Raw genomic sequence first — 19,700 nt, 5'->3', positions numbered from 1 at the left:
AACCAAGGGTGACTGTTCCATGTTCTCATAAACTGTTGTTGATTTTCACATTGGATGTCGAAAGAAATATATCTTGATTTGGATACCACAGAAACGCATGTTTCTAGTATCTGGCAAAAGCCAAAGTTGGTGTTTCGAAAGCAGTAGCACCAGGTTACTGTAATAATCTCCCACATTTCTAGAGTTGCGCCCTTTATAACTAATTTTTACTCAGCATGATTGTTACACCTGTACTCTGCTAGATGCATTATGCTAATAAGAAACATGTTCCATTTTCTCACTGATGAATATCTTGTTACATAATGAAACCATAATTCAGTCTCTTGGACAGGCAGCTGGACTGATTACTCATTCTGGAATGAGATTTTCACTCTGCAGCGGAGTGTGCACTGATATGAAACTTCCTGGCAGATTAAAACTGTGTGCCTGACCGAGACTCAAACTCGGGACCTTTGCCTTTCGCGGGCAAGTGCTCCACCATCTGAGCTACCGAAGCACGACTCACACCCGGTCCTCACAGCTCTACTTCTGCCAGTATCTCGTCTCCTACCTTCCAAACTTAACAGAAGCTCTCCTTTCTTTCTTTCAGGACTGCTAGTTCTGCAAGGTTCGCAGGAGAGCTTCTGTAGAGTTTGGAAGGTAGGAGACGAGATACTGGCAGAAGTAGAGCTGTGAGGACCGGGCGTGAGTCGTGCTTCGGTAGCTCAGATGGTAGAGCACTTGTCCGCGAAAGGCAAAGGTCCTGAGCTTGAGTCTTGGTCGGGCACACAGTTTTAATCTGCCAGGAAGTTTGATTACTCATTGTAGAACAGATTTTCAGTGGCAGGATTTTGATGGCATTTTTGTACATACACTTCCAAAAGAGGAATTCGATAAACTTCTCCTTGGCTATTTTAAAATCTTTTATTTCTTTATTTTGCCTCTGGTATTTGACTAGCTGTCCATATGACATGATGACCATTAAATAATTGTAAAATCAGTCAGAGAACACCATTGAAGGTGGGCTATTGACAGTTAGTGATGTATGTTTTTCAGCCCATTATTCTAACCTTGTAATATTAAGCAGTATAGTGATAGTTTATTGTTAATACAGTAGACAGAGAAAGTTTCTGTGGTGTCTTTGCCTTGTGGTAATGTATACCTTGGCCTATTTTTTCCACGTCCCTGAAGTTTCTCTTTCATGATCAATGAACGGATAATCTTCCTGACTGCAATTAGATCGCTACAGTGTTTACATCATTGCTGTAAGTGTGGTGACTACGTTAACCTGGTCTCACGGATCAAAATAAGACAGGTCACCTCCAAAAGAGTGTTTTACAAGTATAGCAGCTCTAAGGATGTTATCACTGCTATCATTAATGTAATATGTCACATAATTTGACCTGTGCACTAAAAGTCACTAGGAGAATTTGACTTCCAGCCATGGATGTCTGTGAGACTTTGTACAACACCACAACACAATTTAGGATGAAGGAAGTGTATGTTCATGAGAAGTATTTTGGTGTTTTTTTTATTTGAGTAGTACAGTTCAGTTATGACACAAAAACAATTAACTGACTGTCATTGTCTGAAATGTTTCAAATTGGTTGTCATTTCTGTCAATAACATTTAATAAAAATAACATGATTTTGCAGATATTTTTGATTAGAAAATGACAGAGTGCATTGCCTGCTCAAAATGAGAGAAATATTTTGTAAAGATATAATGTGTGTGGTTGTTGCTACTGGTAACTGAACCCTATCGGTCATGAATTATTTTTTTCCTGGAAAAAAAAATCGTGCGTTTATTTATTTACTTATTTATTTTTTATTCCCCCCCCCCCCCCCCACACACACACACACACATGTATAAAATTTTCCAAGGTGCCCCACAAGGGGGTAAAAAATGTGTCCCCAAATGAGGACATTGTGTTCAAGTGGGTGCAGTATAAGTTGAAAAGTCAAAGTGTTTTGTTTGATTTTATTTCACCAAAATACATAAATTACACAAAGCTTACTTAATGATTAGATAAATAAACTATGGTTTTACACTTGTGAAGAATGATAATCAAAGAAACAATTTTTTTTTTTTTTTCCTATCCAGACATAAGTGAATGTTACATTTTACGCAATAACATGTGGTTTTGCCTTTGCAACCCAGTTTCTTGCACCTGTCAAACGATTTTTTTGTTACTGACCACTGGAAGATCCCCCAACGTTGTCCAAACGAATATCAGCTTCTGGCCAAACTTCTGCATTGGTTCAATTTGATGTTCTTGGAGATGGTATTGGATTCTCACAAGTGGGATCCTTTTCCTGGCAGCTGGCTTATCTATTTTTGTCAGTACTTTGGCCATACATGCCCTAAAGTGAAGCAAATCAAGGGGCTTATGTTTAGGAACACCTAATTCTGATGCATTTTTCTTATACTCAGTCCATGCTTTTACACATGCAATATCAATTGCATGAGGAAATGTGCGAAGCATCGTATCTCCTAATCTGATGAATGTGCAATAAATTATGACCAGAAAATCCATCTTGTCGACCCCTCGTATATGTTGATTGTAAACTTGAATAACTTCTGGCCATTCAATTTCAACATATTTCTCCAGACCCTATAATAAAAAAAAATGCTATTACAAAAAGAAAAACTCATAAAAAAAAGTACATCTGAGTAACCCAAATGAAAAATGCGCTAAATTCATTTTATATCAATTTTGAGATGGGTACACGGCCATATAGATTTTTTCAGTGCCTAAGTGATGGAATTTGTTTCAGGTTGCAGAAGCAACTATAAATCATTGAAAATGGCTGTTGAAAATCATGTTTGGTTTCGAAAGCAGCTAACTGCTGTCTTTGGGTGCAAAACCCGCTGAATGCCCAATAGGCGTTGCTGTCGCCCTGCCACGTCTGGATGCAAAGCATGTGAACAGACATCAGACTTACCAATCTGGACATTCAGAGCTACCTTTCAGTCTGTTACAATTAGAATGGATATTTTTCTTATTCAGCTTTAGGTTGACTGCACTGTAACAAATTCTAATGGAACAATAACATTCTCGCTGCCAATGCATAGTCGTTTGGATGGGACGAGTGTTTCGTGATTATCTCAGTGTCACTTATCATGCTGCTAGCTGACTTTGCGTCTAGGCTACTCAGCTTACTATGTATTGTATGACATAAAACGCCTAACATTACCTCCATCATTGTCCTCTTGTTCAAAATTCACCAGGATCATCATATAGATTCTCAATTTCAGATGAATTAAGGAGCTCTATAACTTCTTCTGTGAGTGGCCTTCGTCTATCTTGGACTTGGGGCATTGTGAAATCACTGTGAGATGACTAAAAACACAGTGAAACAAAGTCCTAAATTTCTATGCTATTACAGCCTTTCAATCACAATGTTCTCATTGGAGATATGTATAAAGTTATGTCACTTATCTTTCGTTCTGAAAGACACCTTTAGTTTTCTCCTTCAAGAATGCACCTTTCTACGCACAAATAAATTTTTTTATCTAAACTCGGAAGACATTAACCGGGTGATGAGAGGTACAAAGATTACTGGGAAGTGCCCATGTGACTGCACATTCAATTTTGTTTTGTGGTAGCACAGATTGACAGGAGATGTCGACACTGTTCTCAAATAAACTCTCTGCTTGTGACAGTATGAGGACAACAAGCACAAATGGTAAAATTTAACAAATTTTAATATACTAAGCATTTGTTTAGTATGTCCTTATGTGAGGATGCCATGACTGATTCATGCTGTGTAAAATTTCTAGACCGCTCGAAGTTATAAGATAATTTTAACGAATCGGTAAGACCAAACAAATTAATGCATTATGTAATGAAAGAGATTTGTTGTTTGTACTACATTCACAAAATGAGTTGTTACATTGTTTACTCATAGGTGAGGTGGATCCACACCTGGGAGTAATGACAAGTCCCCCTGTGGTGGTGAGCTGCGCAAGACTTTTCTTGCATTTGACAGAGAGTTCACAGCCACAGCTGGAGCCACAACTTGTGGAGCGTGTGGCCCCAGCTCTTCGTAGCTATCTGCAGTCGACAGACACCAGTCAAGAGGGCCTTCATTGTCTGCTAGACTTCTTGATATCCTTAAGGGATAGACCTGTCTGGATGTCCCTCCTAGGTGGCATGCCAGAACTGTTGTATCCTGTTGCTAGAGAAGACCATACCGTAGCTGTCAAGAAACTGCATCTGCTTGCATACATCATCAACAAAGACACTTCTAGCGATACTGCTGCCAAGGGTGAGCACTTAATTTAGTTGTAGCAGACATCAATTCCCCCTTTTAGTAATACATAGATACTGAGGAAAATATGTTTGAAAAATGTGGACATTATCGTGCCTGCTGAATGTTTTCAGATTCTGCAGTCCCCATCTGCTGACATTTGTGATTTTTGCATTTTTCAACTTTAGAGTTTTTCTCACCTTGAGAGTTTGTTGTGATGGGACTAATTTTTCATTGAAATTTTATTTACAGACACTAACTCAAAAAAATGTGGGTGTTTTAACTTGCACTTGTGCCCTTTCTGTACTGTGACTATTTTCTTAAGTACTGAAAGAGTACTATAATGTCTGTTGCATAGCACATTATGTTGATGGTTAGTCCAGAAATACTGCCTTCATGGAAAACACTAGGTTTTTGTGACAAAATTCCTTACTGTATTACAATCAGCACAATATTTTACATTAACTTAGTTTGATAATTCAGTATATGAGTTTCAATTACGTAGACTTTCCATATTTTCAGTGTACCAACATTCACCTCCAGAAAACAAGATGTTATTGACTGGCTATGCCAAAAGAGGATTTTGATGCAATACGTATATATAAGTGGTAAATTGTTGGATCATGTTGCTTAAAATAAATTTTTGTTGCACTTTTCATTGCAAAAGAATTTATTAATAGAACATGGTCATAAATTTCAGAGGTTGCTACTAATATGGGCAATTGTAAAGGTGCTGAAATTAATACGTTGTTAGTCTGGTGCCATAATGTTGTGAACCACGCCAAGGATATCATAACGGAAGTATTAGGAAACAATTTTGTAGTTAAAAATGACAAGCAACAGCAAATTATTCCATTAATTTGTCAGTAGCTCTGAAGATTGTGCTGGCTACAATGAAAACAGATTTGCAAAGTGATGAAAGTGACACTCGTCCATTGGTAGTACAACTTGCTGTTAAAAAAAGGTAATTCAGTTGTGGTCACTTACTACAGTATTTTCTCTCAGTAATTCAACTTTTTTTCAGTTGTGTTGTGTTGAAAATTCTTCCACTTTATGCAACAGATAATAAACAAAATTGTTAGAGGCAGCCATAGTCACTTTGCCAATTATGTGGAAGTGACATGAGAGTATCCTTGAATCACTCATGAAATAAGTTATTCATCCAATTTTTCATATTCAACAACATAAAATTTTCCTTAGATCTGACTAACGTACCTGTATGCAGAAAAATCAGTTTCCTTTCTTTTCAGATGTTTTCTGGTGTGGCTTATGTTACAATATGATCTTTCCATCCTGTTTTCAGGATGGCTTTCACTTACTCATCTACTAATTGAACAATACCATCAAATTTTTTTTCTGGAATGCAATAGTATGTACAATATTCATCACTGATGATTTTCTGTTTCTGAAAATCTGTTCTTCTAAAGGAGGATACACTTTGTCAAGGTTCAGTATGTTTATTTCACTGCAATTTGTTGCCCTGAAGGACATCAGTATTTGTGATGCATGTCTTCCTGTATCACATTATTCCTCAAGTGTCCAGAAAAGTTTTACCCTTTTTTTCATGACAATGTTTTTGTGACAGTTAATAAAATATTCTGGACTATTATGTCATGGAATAAGGGATGTTTCCACTTCAAAACCTGACGTTTTGTCCCCATCTCTGGAGGACAAGTTTTGAAGTGAAATCCCTTAGACCATGGCATAATAGTCTGGAATATTTTATTAATTGTGGCAACTCAGGCCGTGAAAATTTACATTGAAAATTTACATTTTACAATGTTTTGTGAATTTTAAATGCATTCACAGTTCTACCACTTCAGTAAACACAGAGAAGCCCCACCATTCTATCTTTCCCTTGTTGTATGTATACTGACATACTATTGCAGTTTTCATGAGTCTACTCTCTCAGCATAGTATTCTGTCCATATGTCATCTATCAAAACGTACCACTTACAGCATACATAGAAGCCCTCTTCCTCTCTATTGTGGTTACATTGCAGACTTCATCCATAGAAGCACATAAATCTTACATGGATAAATTCACAGCAACACATGCTAATACAATTACTCCACCAGAAGCACTGAAATATCTGAAAGTTAGCAGTAACTGGATATATAAAACACTCTCTTACCAGGCAGTGTTATGAGACTACACACATATATCAAGTGTAGACAAACCGCACCACCAGTCTGTTGTAAACAGGTTGGAACAGCACTGTGTGTACCAAAGCTATGTTGTTCTGCCCATAAAAACTTCAAAATTCCGCTGACGTGAACTGAGGGCTGTTATCTGTCACAGTGGTTTCTGGAAGCCCTTCAATTGAGAAGGTATGAGATAAGGCCTGGATGGTTTTTGTTGATGATGCTAAGTGCACCTGTGAAATGTGTGGGAAACTGCTATTGGCACTTATGACATTCAACCAGAAGTAGACCAGAAAGGGCCCTGAAAAATTTAGGATTGTCATGTCAAGCCAAGAAGAATATTGACACGATGGTGCTGCCTGTTTACTTTGACATGTCATGCCCTCTAGAAGGCATGTTGGTGAGCCAAACATTTGGTGGCCTTCATAAAATAATGTCAAGATGTGTCACTGGAGTGCTTGTGGCCATAATCTCTATGGAGCAAGAGGATACCTTTGAGAGTGGACAGCTCATGTCAGCCGATACCATCAGGCCATAATGTCCAGATTTTCAAGAGTCTTCCAGTCTACTGACAAACCATTCTTCACTGATTGCATTATTTATCATCCTGCAACTAGATGGTGATGACTGTGGTATCAGTGGGCAAACTGGCCTTCGTTGCCTCAGCTTTGGCATCAGTATGGAAGCATTCTTTAGGAGCCTCACCAAACTTGGGGTCATATCTTAGTGGGAGATGTGATAGGATGTCTGCATTGGCAAGTGCACTGTGGGATGATCTCTCGTCACAGTGGTATCCTGAGAGCAGCAGTGCCCATCTCTGCAGATGACAGGCAGTCCTAGTCAAAATATTAGCATGTGGGTTGAACAGTGGCAACAAAGGCATGTTAACTGGACAAATCTGCATCTGTATACATAGTTGTGAAATTTCCTTTGTGCAAAGATTTTGCTGCACTTGCATTAGCATTTTGGAAACAAATGCAACTGGACACTCGACTCCGTTGACTTTATGAGAAAGAACCACTCTCGAGCTAGAGTTGAATGTATCTGCTGTCACTATCAGAGGCTTGGAAGGTTTGTATGCCATGAGACACATTGGGCAGAGCAGAGCCAGTTTGAGGTCTCGAAAAGCCTTGCCGCAAGCAGAGGACCATTGCAATTTGACATTCTTGTGAAGGAACTGATATAATTGTTTGGCAGTAGCTGCCACATAGGGAATGAATTTTCTGTTGTTCAGTTGACCTAAAATGGGTTTGATTTGTTTAGCACGTCTGGAGCCCAGTAGCTTTTGTACACCCTCAATACAATGGAGCTTTCGTACAGCCTCGATATAATGTGGACTGGGGCGAATCCCTGATCCACTGAAAACATGGCCCAGATATTGTGCTTGCAGCATGAAGAAACGTTTTTCCCTATTTACATTCCAAATTAGCCATTTTAGCATACCCCAAACAAGGAAACCAAATTGGTTGCTAGATCCTGTGCCTTTTTACCAGTGACAGTGATGTTGTCCAAATAATGTACTGTACTCAGAATGCCCTGTGTGAGGTGTTCCAAATGGTATTGGAATATGGCTGGTGCATTGGCGATGCCGAAGGGCAGACGAGTATGTCAAAAGTGACCAAATGACATGTTGATGACCAGGATGTTTCTGAAGGTTTCATCCAGTGTAAGCTGCAAGTAAGTGTTCCATAGTCAATTTTTGCAGAAACTTTGGCTCCAGCAAGGCACATCATTATATCCTCTACTTTTGGAATAGGGTTTGCACCAATGACAGACTGGGCATTGATAGTTGCCTTAAAACCTCCACAAATCCTTAATGATTCATTCAGTTTCTCAATGACACTGTAGGGATAGTTCAGAATTCTTTCTACCTGTAGATAATGCAGCTCACAATGAAGCTTGTTGTACTGAGCAAAAGGAACATTCTGTGCCTTAAGAAACATGGGCATTGCTGAAGGCAGTAACGAGATACTTGCTTCAAAGCCAGTGATACCAGTTGATAGAAGTGAGAAAATCAAGACATATTTTGTACAAATATCCTGCATATAGGAACTGGAGATGAAGAGTTGGATGCTATTCATTAAATCATGGACTTCAAAACCAAGCGCACTGATGACCTCCAACCTCAAAATGTTTGTAGTTTCCTTTGTATTGACCAAGACAATGTAGGCTGTCAGGGAGGTTGCTTGGCACTAAACCTGAGTGCTGGAATGACCATCACCTTGAGGGTATCATTCATACAGCATTTTCACTGCTTATAAAAAGTTCATAAGGCAGGGCGATATCTGTCACAATTGACCGTAGTTGTTGAAAATCCATTATTAATTAGAGAAACAACTGGAATGGTGTTGATAACCACTTCCAATGCATAAGCTATTTGAGATAGGGGTAGCCTTGATGTAGAACACGTTAGAACCATGGACACTGAATCAGAATCCCTGGAATCTATTTGGGCACAGTTGACATTCATGTTGAAGGACAATCTAAACACTTCAGCTTTGTGTCCATTTTTTTTCCAGTCTGTGCACTTTTCCCTTTGAAAGTAGCACTGCTGGTGTGTGCTACAAACACCTACTGCAGTAAGGTAATTGCTTAGTGTGTTTACCAGTGGTGTCTTAGTCTCAAGGGGTGTCGTCAGTGACTGTGCCATCTGTATATGAACATACCACTTTAAACACATTTTGCTCCTCTAACTCTGTTATTTGTGCTTCTATTTTATTCTTTATTACTTTACCATACAATTGAGCAGTTGCACAAATAAAGCTGATTGCCCTATAGCTCACACAGTTGTTGGCTTCTGGTTTTAAATATGGGTGAAATAATTGCTTTTTTAAAATTAATTTGGCAGTTCCTCACTATTTAAACATTGATGATTCTATTGGCACATTTCCCAAGCCTGAAGGTTTCTCATGTTTCATTTGTTAGAGAGATTTACTTACATCTGCTGAGTCCACTAGTGTTTGTTGTTCGCTTTGTGTTGAGTTAGCAGGATTTGTTCCGCAGTCCACTGTGAATTCTGCCCTTTTCTCCATTAGGAGATTTTCGTAGTAGGTTTTCCACTCCTCCATAAAGATAATATTCATTCTTGCAATGCCTTTTTGTTGCATTTATGTTATAAGTATTTTTTATGTACATGTTAAGTATAGATTTTGCATTGTATACAAAACTAATATTTGTGCCACTGTTGTGTGGTTCTTCAGTAGCAGCAGTTCTACGAGAGCAGTGCACAGCAGGAGGACCAGTGGCAACGGCTGCAGCCCGATGTCTGTGTGCGTGTGCAGCTCGCTCCTTTGCGTCTACCTTCCTCACGGCATCCACTTCACTGTTGGTGCACAACACAGTGCAGCACGATGTTATCGCCGCAGTTCTGGATGGTCTACAGGATGTCAGCTTAGATAACTTCCCACAAGAAGATATAAGTGACCTCCTCTGCAAGGTCATAGATGTTACCAATACAATAAAAGAGTCTCCTCCACCCATTCTGCCTGTCTTGTTAGGGGCACATGGAGAACTTCTTGGTGAGTATGAAGTAAAATACTACTGCTTGTAGTTGACTGATGTAGATAAAATCTACATAATTACTGTTGTGTAAGGGTTGCATCATTGCCTTTAAAACAAAAGGTCCTGGATCCTGGGTTTGATCCAAGCCATTAATTTTATTTCGAGAAAAGTCATCAGCTATTATGGTCAAACAGTTCATGTATACATAATCACCGTAATTCTGCTAATGGACTTGGCGGGAAACTGCAGAAGAATCAGAAATGATCAATGGCTTGAGAATGTGGAAGGTAATAGAAACCAGTGCATTAAAGATGTAATGTCTAGACATGGGAAATGTGGCTTGTAACTGAGTAAGTATCATAATGATCTCTCCACTGGAAAAATATTCCACGTTAGTCCCCCATTTGCATATGTAGGAGGGGAGTGCCAAAGGTGATGTGACCATGAAAGAAATATTGATAAACCGGTAGGGTAACATTCTACAAGCTGGAGTGTGAAAAGTCAGAAGTCCAGATGTGCTAGGGTAGTTAGAAAATGTAAAAGGGAAATGCAAAGGCTAAAAATAGGTGCAGTAGCAGTCAGTGAAGTGAAATGAACAGAAGATAAATATTGTTGTTGTTGTGGTCTTCAGTCCTGAGACTGGTTTGATGCAGCTCTCCATGCTACTCTATCCTGTGCAAGCTTCTTCATCTCCCAGTACCTACTGCAACCTACATCCTTCTGAATCTGCTTAGTGTATTCATCTCTTGGTCTCCCTCTACGATTTTTACCCTCCACGCTGCCCTCCAATACTAAATTGGTGATCCCTTGATGCCTCAGAACATGTCCTACCAACCGATCCCTTCTTCTGGTCAAGTTGTGCCACAAACTTCTCTTCTCCCCAATCCTATTCAATACTTCCTCATTAGTTATGTGATCTACCCATCTAATCTTCAGCATTCTTCTGTAGCACCACATTTCGAAAGCTTCTATTCTCTTCTTGTCTAAACTATTTATCTTCCATGTTTCACTTCCATACATGGCTACACTCCATACAAATACTTTCAGAAATGACTTCCTGACACTTAAATCTATACTCGATGTTAACAAATTTCTCTTCTTCAGAAACGCTTTCCTCGCCATTGCCAGTCTACATTTTATTTATTTTTTTATTAGATAAATATTATTGGTCAGAAAAATACAGTGTAATGCCAACAGCAGCAAAACATAGCATAATGTCCCACTGGTGGCCATACAGCCCCAGAAATCTCTATGGAAGAAAAGTCCTCTTTCAATGCAGACCCTAAAATGTTCACTTATGTGGCTACACAGTGGGAGGAATATAGGTCTAAGCAGCAAGCAGAAAAATACTCCACCCAATACCTAATTTGCACAAGGACTAATGGGATTCCTTCTTGGCCACAAAGCCCTTATTCTTTGTGGAGAACTCATACTGGTGACTGTCACTCCCCATAATAGTCTAAATATGGTTCAGAGCATCATTTTCCACTGAGACCTGCTCTAGCGATCTGATGATGAGCTATGCACCAACTTGGAGCAACGGTTGTACACTTTGTCGTGTACATAGAGGGCAAAAGAACAATGGGGTTACTACCGGCGCCTTCATCTTGGACTTTGAGGGTGATTTATTGCCTGAAAAGTTCAAGAAGATGGTATACCAATGCGATGTGAAACCATATGGTTTGCAGCCCTTGTCTTCTCCCATCCATACAGTGGAGAATCCATGGTGACCTGTGTGGTCGTGACCACTTTCCAATCTTCCTGTTCCTACATCAGTGTTACTTCCATGCATTCCTGCCCAGACAGGCTCTCAACAGTGTTGACTGGGGTGGTTTCACCTCTCTTGTTGCCCTTGGCTCCCCACTGCATGGAGATACCAATGAGGCAGTCCAGAATACAACCAACTACAGTGATTCATTCGGCAACTGCTTCGGCAATCCCCTGTTCCTTGGGCCCGCTGGGATGAAAGACTGTACCTTGGTGGTCAACAGAAATTGCAGAGGCCATTAAATATCATATGCGGGCTTTCCAGTGCCAAAAGCGGAACCCATCGATGGAGCATGTCATTGCCTTTAAAATGAGGGAGACAAGAATACTGTGAATGGTATGTTTCAAGCGTCGGACCACATACCTTCCCTTTGCAAGTTTGGGCAAAGATCATACATCTCTATGGATACCAGGCACCTGCAGGTTTACCTGTTAGTATCTTGAATGGTGCTGTCTACACTGACCCAGACGCTGTCGCCAAATATTTTGTTGTGCATTGTGCTCGAGTCTCTGTGACTAAGAATTATGAACCTGCCTTTCGTGTCCCAAAACAGCGGGTGGAGTGAAAGCAGTTATCTTCTACTTCACCAACTGGAGTCAAATGCTCCATTCAGCGAGTGGGAATTCGTGGAATTCATCAGTGTTCTAGCCCACTGCACTGATATAGCTCCAGGGTCGGAGCGCGTCCACAACCAAATGATCAAACACCTATCAATGGATTGTCAACATCATATCCTTGCCGTCTTTAACTACATGTGGAGTGAGAATCAGTTCCCATCCCAATGGTAAGGAAGCATTATCATCCCAGTACTGAAACTGGGTAAGCATCCTCTCGAGATGCACAGTTATTGCCCAATTAGTCTCACCAATGTTCTCTGTAAGTTGCCTGAATGCATGGTCAGGCGGTGGCCGTGTTGGCTCCTTGAATCGTGGAGTCTTCTGGCTTTTTCCCTGGCTGGTTTTCGCCAAGGCCATTCCATTACTGATAATTTGGTTTACCTGGAGTCTGCCATCCAAACATCTTTTGCCCAATGTCACCACCTTATAGCCATCTTCTTCGACCTGCAGAAGGCTTATGACATTACATGGCGACACCACATCCTTGCCATCTTACACGAATGGGGTCTCTGAGGCCCACTCCCAATTTTTATCCAGAACTTCCTGTTCTGTGTGCACTGTGGTAAAGCAAGGCACCTCTGCTCAGGGTGAAGAAGCCGCATAACCCACTCCCATCCTGTTTCATGAGGTGGGTGCACGGGTCACTGTTTTTTTGGTTAATTAGGTCATGTTTGCGTAACTGGTCTTGCCCAAGGTGTCCCTACCCTCATGGTATTTGGTTGCCTACAAGGGTGTTTCTATTCTTCTTTGTGGGTAGTTCTTGATCACTACAGCCAACAAACTTTATTTGTCATTGACCACCTGCCTGCTACCAATATTTTTGGTCTCTATGCCTTAACATTAACCGAGCGGGGTGGCACAGTGGTTAGACACTGGACTCGCATTCGGGAGGACGACGGTTCAATCCCGCGTCCGGCCATCCTGATTTAGGTTTTCCGTGATTTCCCTAAATCACTCCAGGCAAATGTCGGGATGGTTCCTCTGAAAGGGCACGGCCGACTTCCTTCCCCATCCTTCCCTAATCCGATGAGACCGATGACCACGCTGTCTGGTCTCCTTCCCCAAAACCAACCAACCAACCAACCTTAACATTAAATGTTTTTCCTATCTATGATGAAGTCAAAGTCGTGTCAACCACAGTCCCTTTCCAGGAACAGGATGATCTCTGCACTGCATTTGTATTTCAGCCATATTTTAGATCTGCTTCAGACTTTCAGGTGCATATCATCCTTCAGCTAGATGCCACACCTCATTTTTACCACACCAGATCAATTCTGGTTACCTTACATGCTTCTGTGAAGCAGGAGCTAGATCATCTCCAGGCTGCCGGGGTTATCACACCTCTGACATCAAACACATGGGCCACTCAACTAGTCATCATCAGAAAGCACAATGGTTTTCTTTAATTGTGTGGAGATTTCAAGGCAACCATCAATGTCCAATGGAAAATGGAAACTTGTCCTCTTTCCTGGTAGGAAGACCACCTCAGCAGATATGCTGGAGGGGAATACTACTACAACATAGACCTCACCAAGGCTTACCTCCCATTACCCTTAGATAAAGAATCACAGAACACTGTCATTAATAAGTCTTTTGGATTATATAAGTACAAGTGACACATTTGGCATTGCCTCGACCCCAGACATTTTCCAAATGCTTCTGGAACACTCAAAACAAATGGCATGCTTGGAACAAGAGTACCATAAGGAAGGCTGTTTAGCCAACAGTCCTGTAGTCTCAGCAATACTCCATGTCTTCCAAGCCAAAATGTTAGCATGTGGAAATGCTTCAAGGCCACCATAATCTGCTTGATTGCCCCATACAACAGCCTTATCAGTCCCGACTGGCGCGACCGGAAGTTAATTATTCTGCAACACGGGCCTAGTAATACTAGGGCCCGTGTTTCCCGGCAGCCTCGTCCAGCGGCTAAGTCCTGTTCAAGGTCACCCGCCTAGTGTGCAACCAAGAGCGGAATGGCCACCAAAACAAATTATTCTGCAACATGATCTAAGTAAAACTAGAGATCGTGTGTTGCAGCAGCCGGGCCAGAGACTAAGTCCCGTTCAAGGTCACCCGCATTAAGATACGAAACGTACATAACAACCAGACTGTTGGCTGCTTGATTGCCCCATACAACAGCAAGTGTCAGCCAGGTACTACCTCCAAACACTGCTTGTACATCACAGGTAAAGTTCAGATGGAGTCCACGAAAAACATTTGGACCTCCAATCAATTGCTGTTTATTAAACTGCCCTGCCAAGTCAATATCAATAGCCTTCAAACTGCGATACACAGGTATGCTGCGCCACCAGCGACGACGGTAACCACGTCGCAGAGACATTGCTGTGGGATGTTAACACAAGTGAACGGGACTGATAAGGCGCGCTGGCACTGTGCGAGCGCGTGTCGACCGGACGTTGTGGTTGCGATAAGCGCTACTGGGGTCCAGCCACGCCGCAGCACGGAGCGTCATTCGCTCTGCAAACGATGAGGAGTGCGGACGCATAGCTCTGGGTGTCTCACTGGGCGTTGGCTTGCTACGTTCACTTGTGTTAACGCCCCACAGCAGTGCCTCTGCGATGTGGTTACCGTCATCGCTGGCGGCGCAGTGTACCTGTGTATCGCAGTTTGAAGGCTATTGATATTGACTTGGCTGGGCAGTTTAATAAACAGCAATCGATTGGAGATCCAAATGTTTTTCGTGGACTCCATCTGACCTTTACCTGTGATGTACAAGCAGTGTTTGGAGGTAGTACCTGGCTGACACTTGCTGTTGTATGGGGCAATCAAGCAGATTATGGTGGGCTTGAAGCATTTCCAGATGCTAACATTTTGGCTTGGAAGACATGGAGTATTGCTGAGACTACAGGACTGTTGGCTAAACAGCCTTATGGTACTCTTGTTCCAAGCATGCCATTTGTTTTGACTACGAGAAGGAAGAAGAAATTAAATGCTGATGAATACCTCTTTTTATGGGTCAAAGTCGGCAATGGCAATTGTAAAATAAAGATCAATGGTGATTGTATGATTTATTATAGACAATAAAGTGTGTTCTGTCCTTTCCTTATCTCTATTCCTTATCTCCCTCTGGGGTTCCTGCCTGCGACAGAGCTTTTACCCGTTGAAAACCATGCTGAAATTCACCCCTTGCCTCAAGTCTTTCTCTCCCAGTTGGATGTTGGTTGTGGCAGCTGACTCATGCACCTAAGGCATTGGAATAGTCTTGGCACAAGAACAGGGATAGATGTGAACAGCCTGTAACATGCACATCTAAGATATTGATGCCTGCAAGATGAAACTATTCCCTGATCAAAACAGGAAGCATTGGAAGTATTTGACATTACAAACTGTGATGTCAATCTTTTTTGGGATGAAGCTATTTCTAATTACAGATCATAAGTGACTGGCAGCATTTTCCGTTTTTAAGAAGGGACGTCGAACAGATGCGCAGAACTATAGGCCTATATCTCTAACGTCGATCAGTTGTAGAATTTTGGAACATGTATTATGTTAGAGTATAATGACTTTTCTGGAGACTAGAAATCTACTCTGTAGGAATCAGCATGGGTTTCGAAAAAGATGGTCGTGTGAAACCCAGCTCGCGCTATTCGTCCACGAGACTCAGAGGGCCATAGACACGGGTTCACAGGTAGATGCTGTGTTTCTTGACTTCCGCAAGGCGTTCGATACAGTTTCCCACAGTCGTTTAATGAACAAAGTAGGAGCATATGGACTATCAGACCAATTGTGTGATTGGATTGAAGAGTTCCTAGATAACAGAACGCAGCATGTCATTCTCAATGGAGAGAAGTCTTCTGAAGTAAGAGTGATTTCATGTGTGCCGCAGGGGAGAGTCATAGGACTGTTGCTATACACAATATATATAAATGACCTTGTGGATAACATCGGAAGTTCACTGAGGCTTTTTGCAGATGATGCTGTGGTGTATCGAGAGGTTGTAACAATGGAAAATTGCACTGAATTGCAGGAGGATCTGCAGCTAATTGACGCATGGGGCAGGGAATGGCAATTGAATCTCAATGTAGACAAGTGTAATGTGCTGCGAATGCATAGAAAGATAGATGCCTTATCATTTAGCTACAAAATAGCAGGTCAGCAACTGGAAGCAGTTAATTCCATAAATTATCTGGGAGTACGCATTAGGAGTGATTTAAAACGGAATGATCATATAAAGTTGATTGTCGGTAAAGCAGATGCCAGACTGAGATTCATTGGAAGAATCCTAAGGAAATGCAATTCGAAAACAAAGGAAGTAGGTTACAGTACGCTTGTTCGCCCACTGCTTGAATGCTGCTCAGCAGTGTGGGATTCGTACCAGATAGGGTTGATAGAATAGATAGAGAAGATCCAATGGAGAGCAGCGCACTTCGTTACAGGATCATTTAGTAATCGCGAAAGCGTTACGGAGATGATAGATAAACTCCAGTGGAATACTCTGCAGGAGAGACGCTCAGTAGCTCGGTATGGGCTTTTGTTAAAGTTTTGAGAACATACCTTCACCGAAGAGTCAAGCAGTATATTGCTCCCTCCTATGTATATCTCCCGAAGAGACCATGAGGATAAAATCAGAGAGATTAGAGCCCACACAGAAGCATACCGACAATCCTTCTTTCACGAATAATACGAGACTGGAATAGAAGGGAGAACCGATAGAGGTACTCAAGGTACCCTCCGCCACACACCGTCAGGTGGCTTGCAGAGTATGGATGTAGATGTAGATTAAGATTATTGAGGCTGCGCTCCAATCTCCCAGAGAGGACAGCCCAAAGCTTCCAACGCTGGGCATTATTTCTGATTGCATACAATTATATCATCTTATATAACTCCATGTTGCAGCATTCTAATACAGACATTGTTGTTTCTATGCACTAGACCACACCATGGTTTTGACCAACAGGAGGTCCTCTGCTCCCATGTCAATACCATGCGACAACATAAGTTTGATGGTTTCTCCATAACTGCTACTCATGTCGCCGCTGCCATGTACCGGGACCCCACCGTGGGGCAGGTCCTCCACTATGTGACCCATGGCTGGTCAGCTTATCTCAGCTGCTGGCTGGTGACCAAGCTCCTCCTGGAACCTTATTTCTGACAGGCTCTTGGTTGTAGATGTCAATCTTTTGGACACAGAGAAATGATCATCCCAGCAGAATTGTGCCAATTGGTGTTCATCTTGCTGCACCAGCAACATTGAGGGGTATCCCACAACAAGGTGCTAGCTTCCTGTCATATATACTGGCCAGAAATCACCAGTGCTGTCAAAAGAATGGTCTGTGACTGTACGGTGTGTGCCCAGCACCACCACAATTTTTGGCCACCTAACCTACCCCTGCCTCACCTAATACTGCATACATCTTGATTTTGAAGGCCAATTTTTGAGATTGATGTGGCTTTTCATTATGGATGCTTACTTCAAGTGCTCCTGTGTTGTTCATATGGCATCCTCCACAACTGACATCACCCTCACTGTCTTAATCCAGGTTTTGGCCATCGAAGGGTTCCTTTGCACATTGGTCTCCAACAAGGGGCCACAATTCACAGAGTGCATCTTCCAAGATTTCTTGGGGGCCAGTGGCATAAAACATATTTGCAGTCCTCTGTTCCATCCTTTCTCAAAAATGGTAAAGCAAAACATCTCGTTTGAACTTTCAAGCAGCAATTGAAAAAACTGACGAGTCCACTACCACTACATTAGTTCTCACCCTGTTTTCGAGCACTTATTGGACCATGCTGATTAACACTCATAGCTCTGCCAAGCTGCTCCATGGGCACCAACTGGAGGCTGTGCTCGATCGTTTGACACCACTCCCCTCCCTCCCCATATTATGCACCTAGCAGGACTGTGTGGGTCCACTCATGCAGAATCAGAGTGCCGCCATCACAACCAGCTTTGGTCTTGAAAGGTGGTGCATCCATGCCCCCCTCCCCCCCCCCCCCCCCTCTTTTAGCGACTGCATTTTCGTGACTGTGTAGCACCATGGCTGTCACCCATGATGGCTACATACAACTCCCCACTGTTGCACTGGTGAGGCGATACCTTCTGTGTACATGCAGATCAGTGAAAATACCTGGCACACCCATCACTAGTGATGTCCCGACGGATGCCGGCAGACACCCTACCTTCCCGCAGCATGCAGGTGAAGAGCTTGGGTCTTCACCTGCACCTCCATCCCGTCCCCCACAGCATCGTCTGGGGCATTTCTACCCTTACATGCCTGTTTTGGTGGGGAGAATCTGGTATTCATCTCTGCGGAAGTTGAATGTCCACTGGAGGAAATGGTCATTATAGTGCACAGTACTGCCACAGCACTGCACTTCAGTAACAAGTGCATCAGCTGTCTTACTAAGTGAATACACCAGCCAGTAGTGTTCCTCACAGCCAGTATTAATATGGACACCCAGTGGACAGTTGGTCAGTTCTGTACGCATATCTGATATTACCAGTTACTATCATCACTGTACTGCAAACTGTTTGATAACAACCTTGCTTGGCACTTGATTCTTCTGTCTGATCATGTTTTGGATTGTGTCTCTCTGTGTTCTTGGCCTGTTGACATTGTTTTGACAAAGGTTCTCGCCTTGCCCCCTCATTGTTGCATAGGTTCTACATCTACATCGATACTCTGCAAATCACATTTAAGTACCTGGCAGAGGGTTCATCGAAACACCTTCACAATTCTCTATTATTCCAATCTCATAGCGCGCAGAAAGAACGAACACCTGTGTCTTTCCGGGTAAGCTCTAATTTTTCTTATTTTATCTTGATTGTTTCTCTCTATATGGGTCAGCATCAAGAAAATATTTTCACACTTGGAGGAGAAATATGGTGATTGGAATTTCTTAAGAAGATTCCTCCGCAACGAAAAATGCCTTTGTTTTAATGATGTCCATCCCAAATCCTGTATCATTTCAGTGACTCTCTCTCCCCTATTTCGCAATAATAAAAAATGTGCTGCCCTTCTTTGAATTGAGCTTTATCATTGTACTCTGTCAATCCTGTCTGGCAGGGATACCACACAGTGCAGCAGTATTCTACAAGGGGACGGACAAGTGTTGTGTAGGCAGTCTCTTTAGTAGGTATGTTACATTTTCTAAGTGTCCTGCCAATAAAACATAGTCCTTAGTTTGCCTCCCCCACAACATTTTCTGTGTGTTCCTTCCAATTTAAGTTGTTCGTAATTGTAATTCTTAGGTATTTAGTTGAATTAATGCCCTTTAGATTTGACTGATTTATCGTGTAACTGAAGTTTAACGGATTCCTTTTAGCACTTGTGTGGATCACCTCACACTTTTCATCATTTTGGGTCAACTGCCAATTTTTGCACTGTACACGTATCTTTTCTAAATTGTTTTGCTATTTGTTTTGATCTTCTGATGGCTTTACTAGTCGATAAACGATAGCATCATGTGCAGACA

At 41.9% G+C, this 19,700-nt stretch overlaps 1 protein-coding gene across 1 annotated transcript in view; it reads left to right on the top strand.

Moving 5' to 3' along the window:
- The window catches only part of LOC126203205 (AP-4 complex subunit beta-1-like), a 43,784-nt gene that overhangs the window by 18,158 nt on the left and 5,926 nt on the right, over window positions 1–19,700 (top strand). Inside the window, exons 5-6 of the mRNA XM_049937448.1 lie at window positions 3,891–4,250; window positions 9,578–9,895. Of these exons, the coding sequence (XP_049793405.1) occupies window positions 3,891–4,250; window positions 9,578–9,895 (678 nt within the window). The remainder of the gene's footprint in view (window positions 1–3,890; window positions 4,251–9,577; window positions 9,896–19,700) is intronic.

This window comes from Schistocerca nitens, chromosome 9 (genome assembly GCF_023898315.1).
Source record: "Schistocerca nitens isolate TAMUIC-IGC-003100 chromosome 9, iqSchNite1.1, whole genome shotgun sequence".
Classification (NCBI taxonomy): domain Eukaryota; kingdom Metazoa; phylum Arthropoda; class Insecta; order Orthoptera; family Acrididae; genus Schistocerca; species Schistocerca nitens.
Note: the sequence above shows the minus strand (reverse complement) of the source record. Positions and strands in the feature narration are given on the sequence as shown.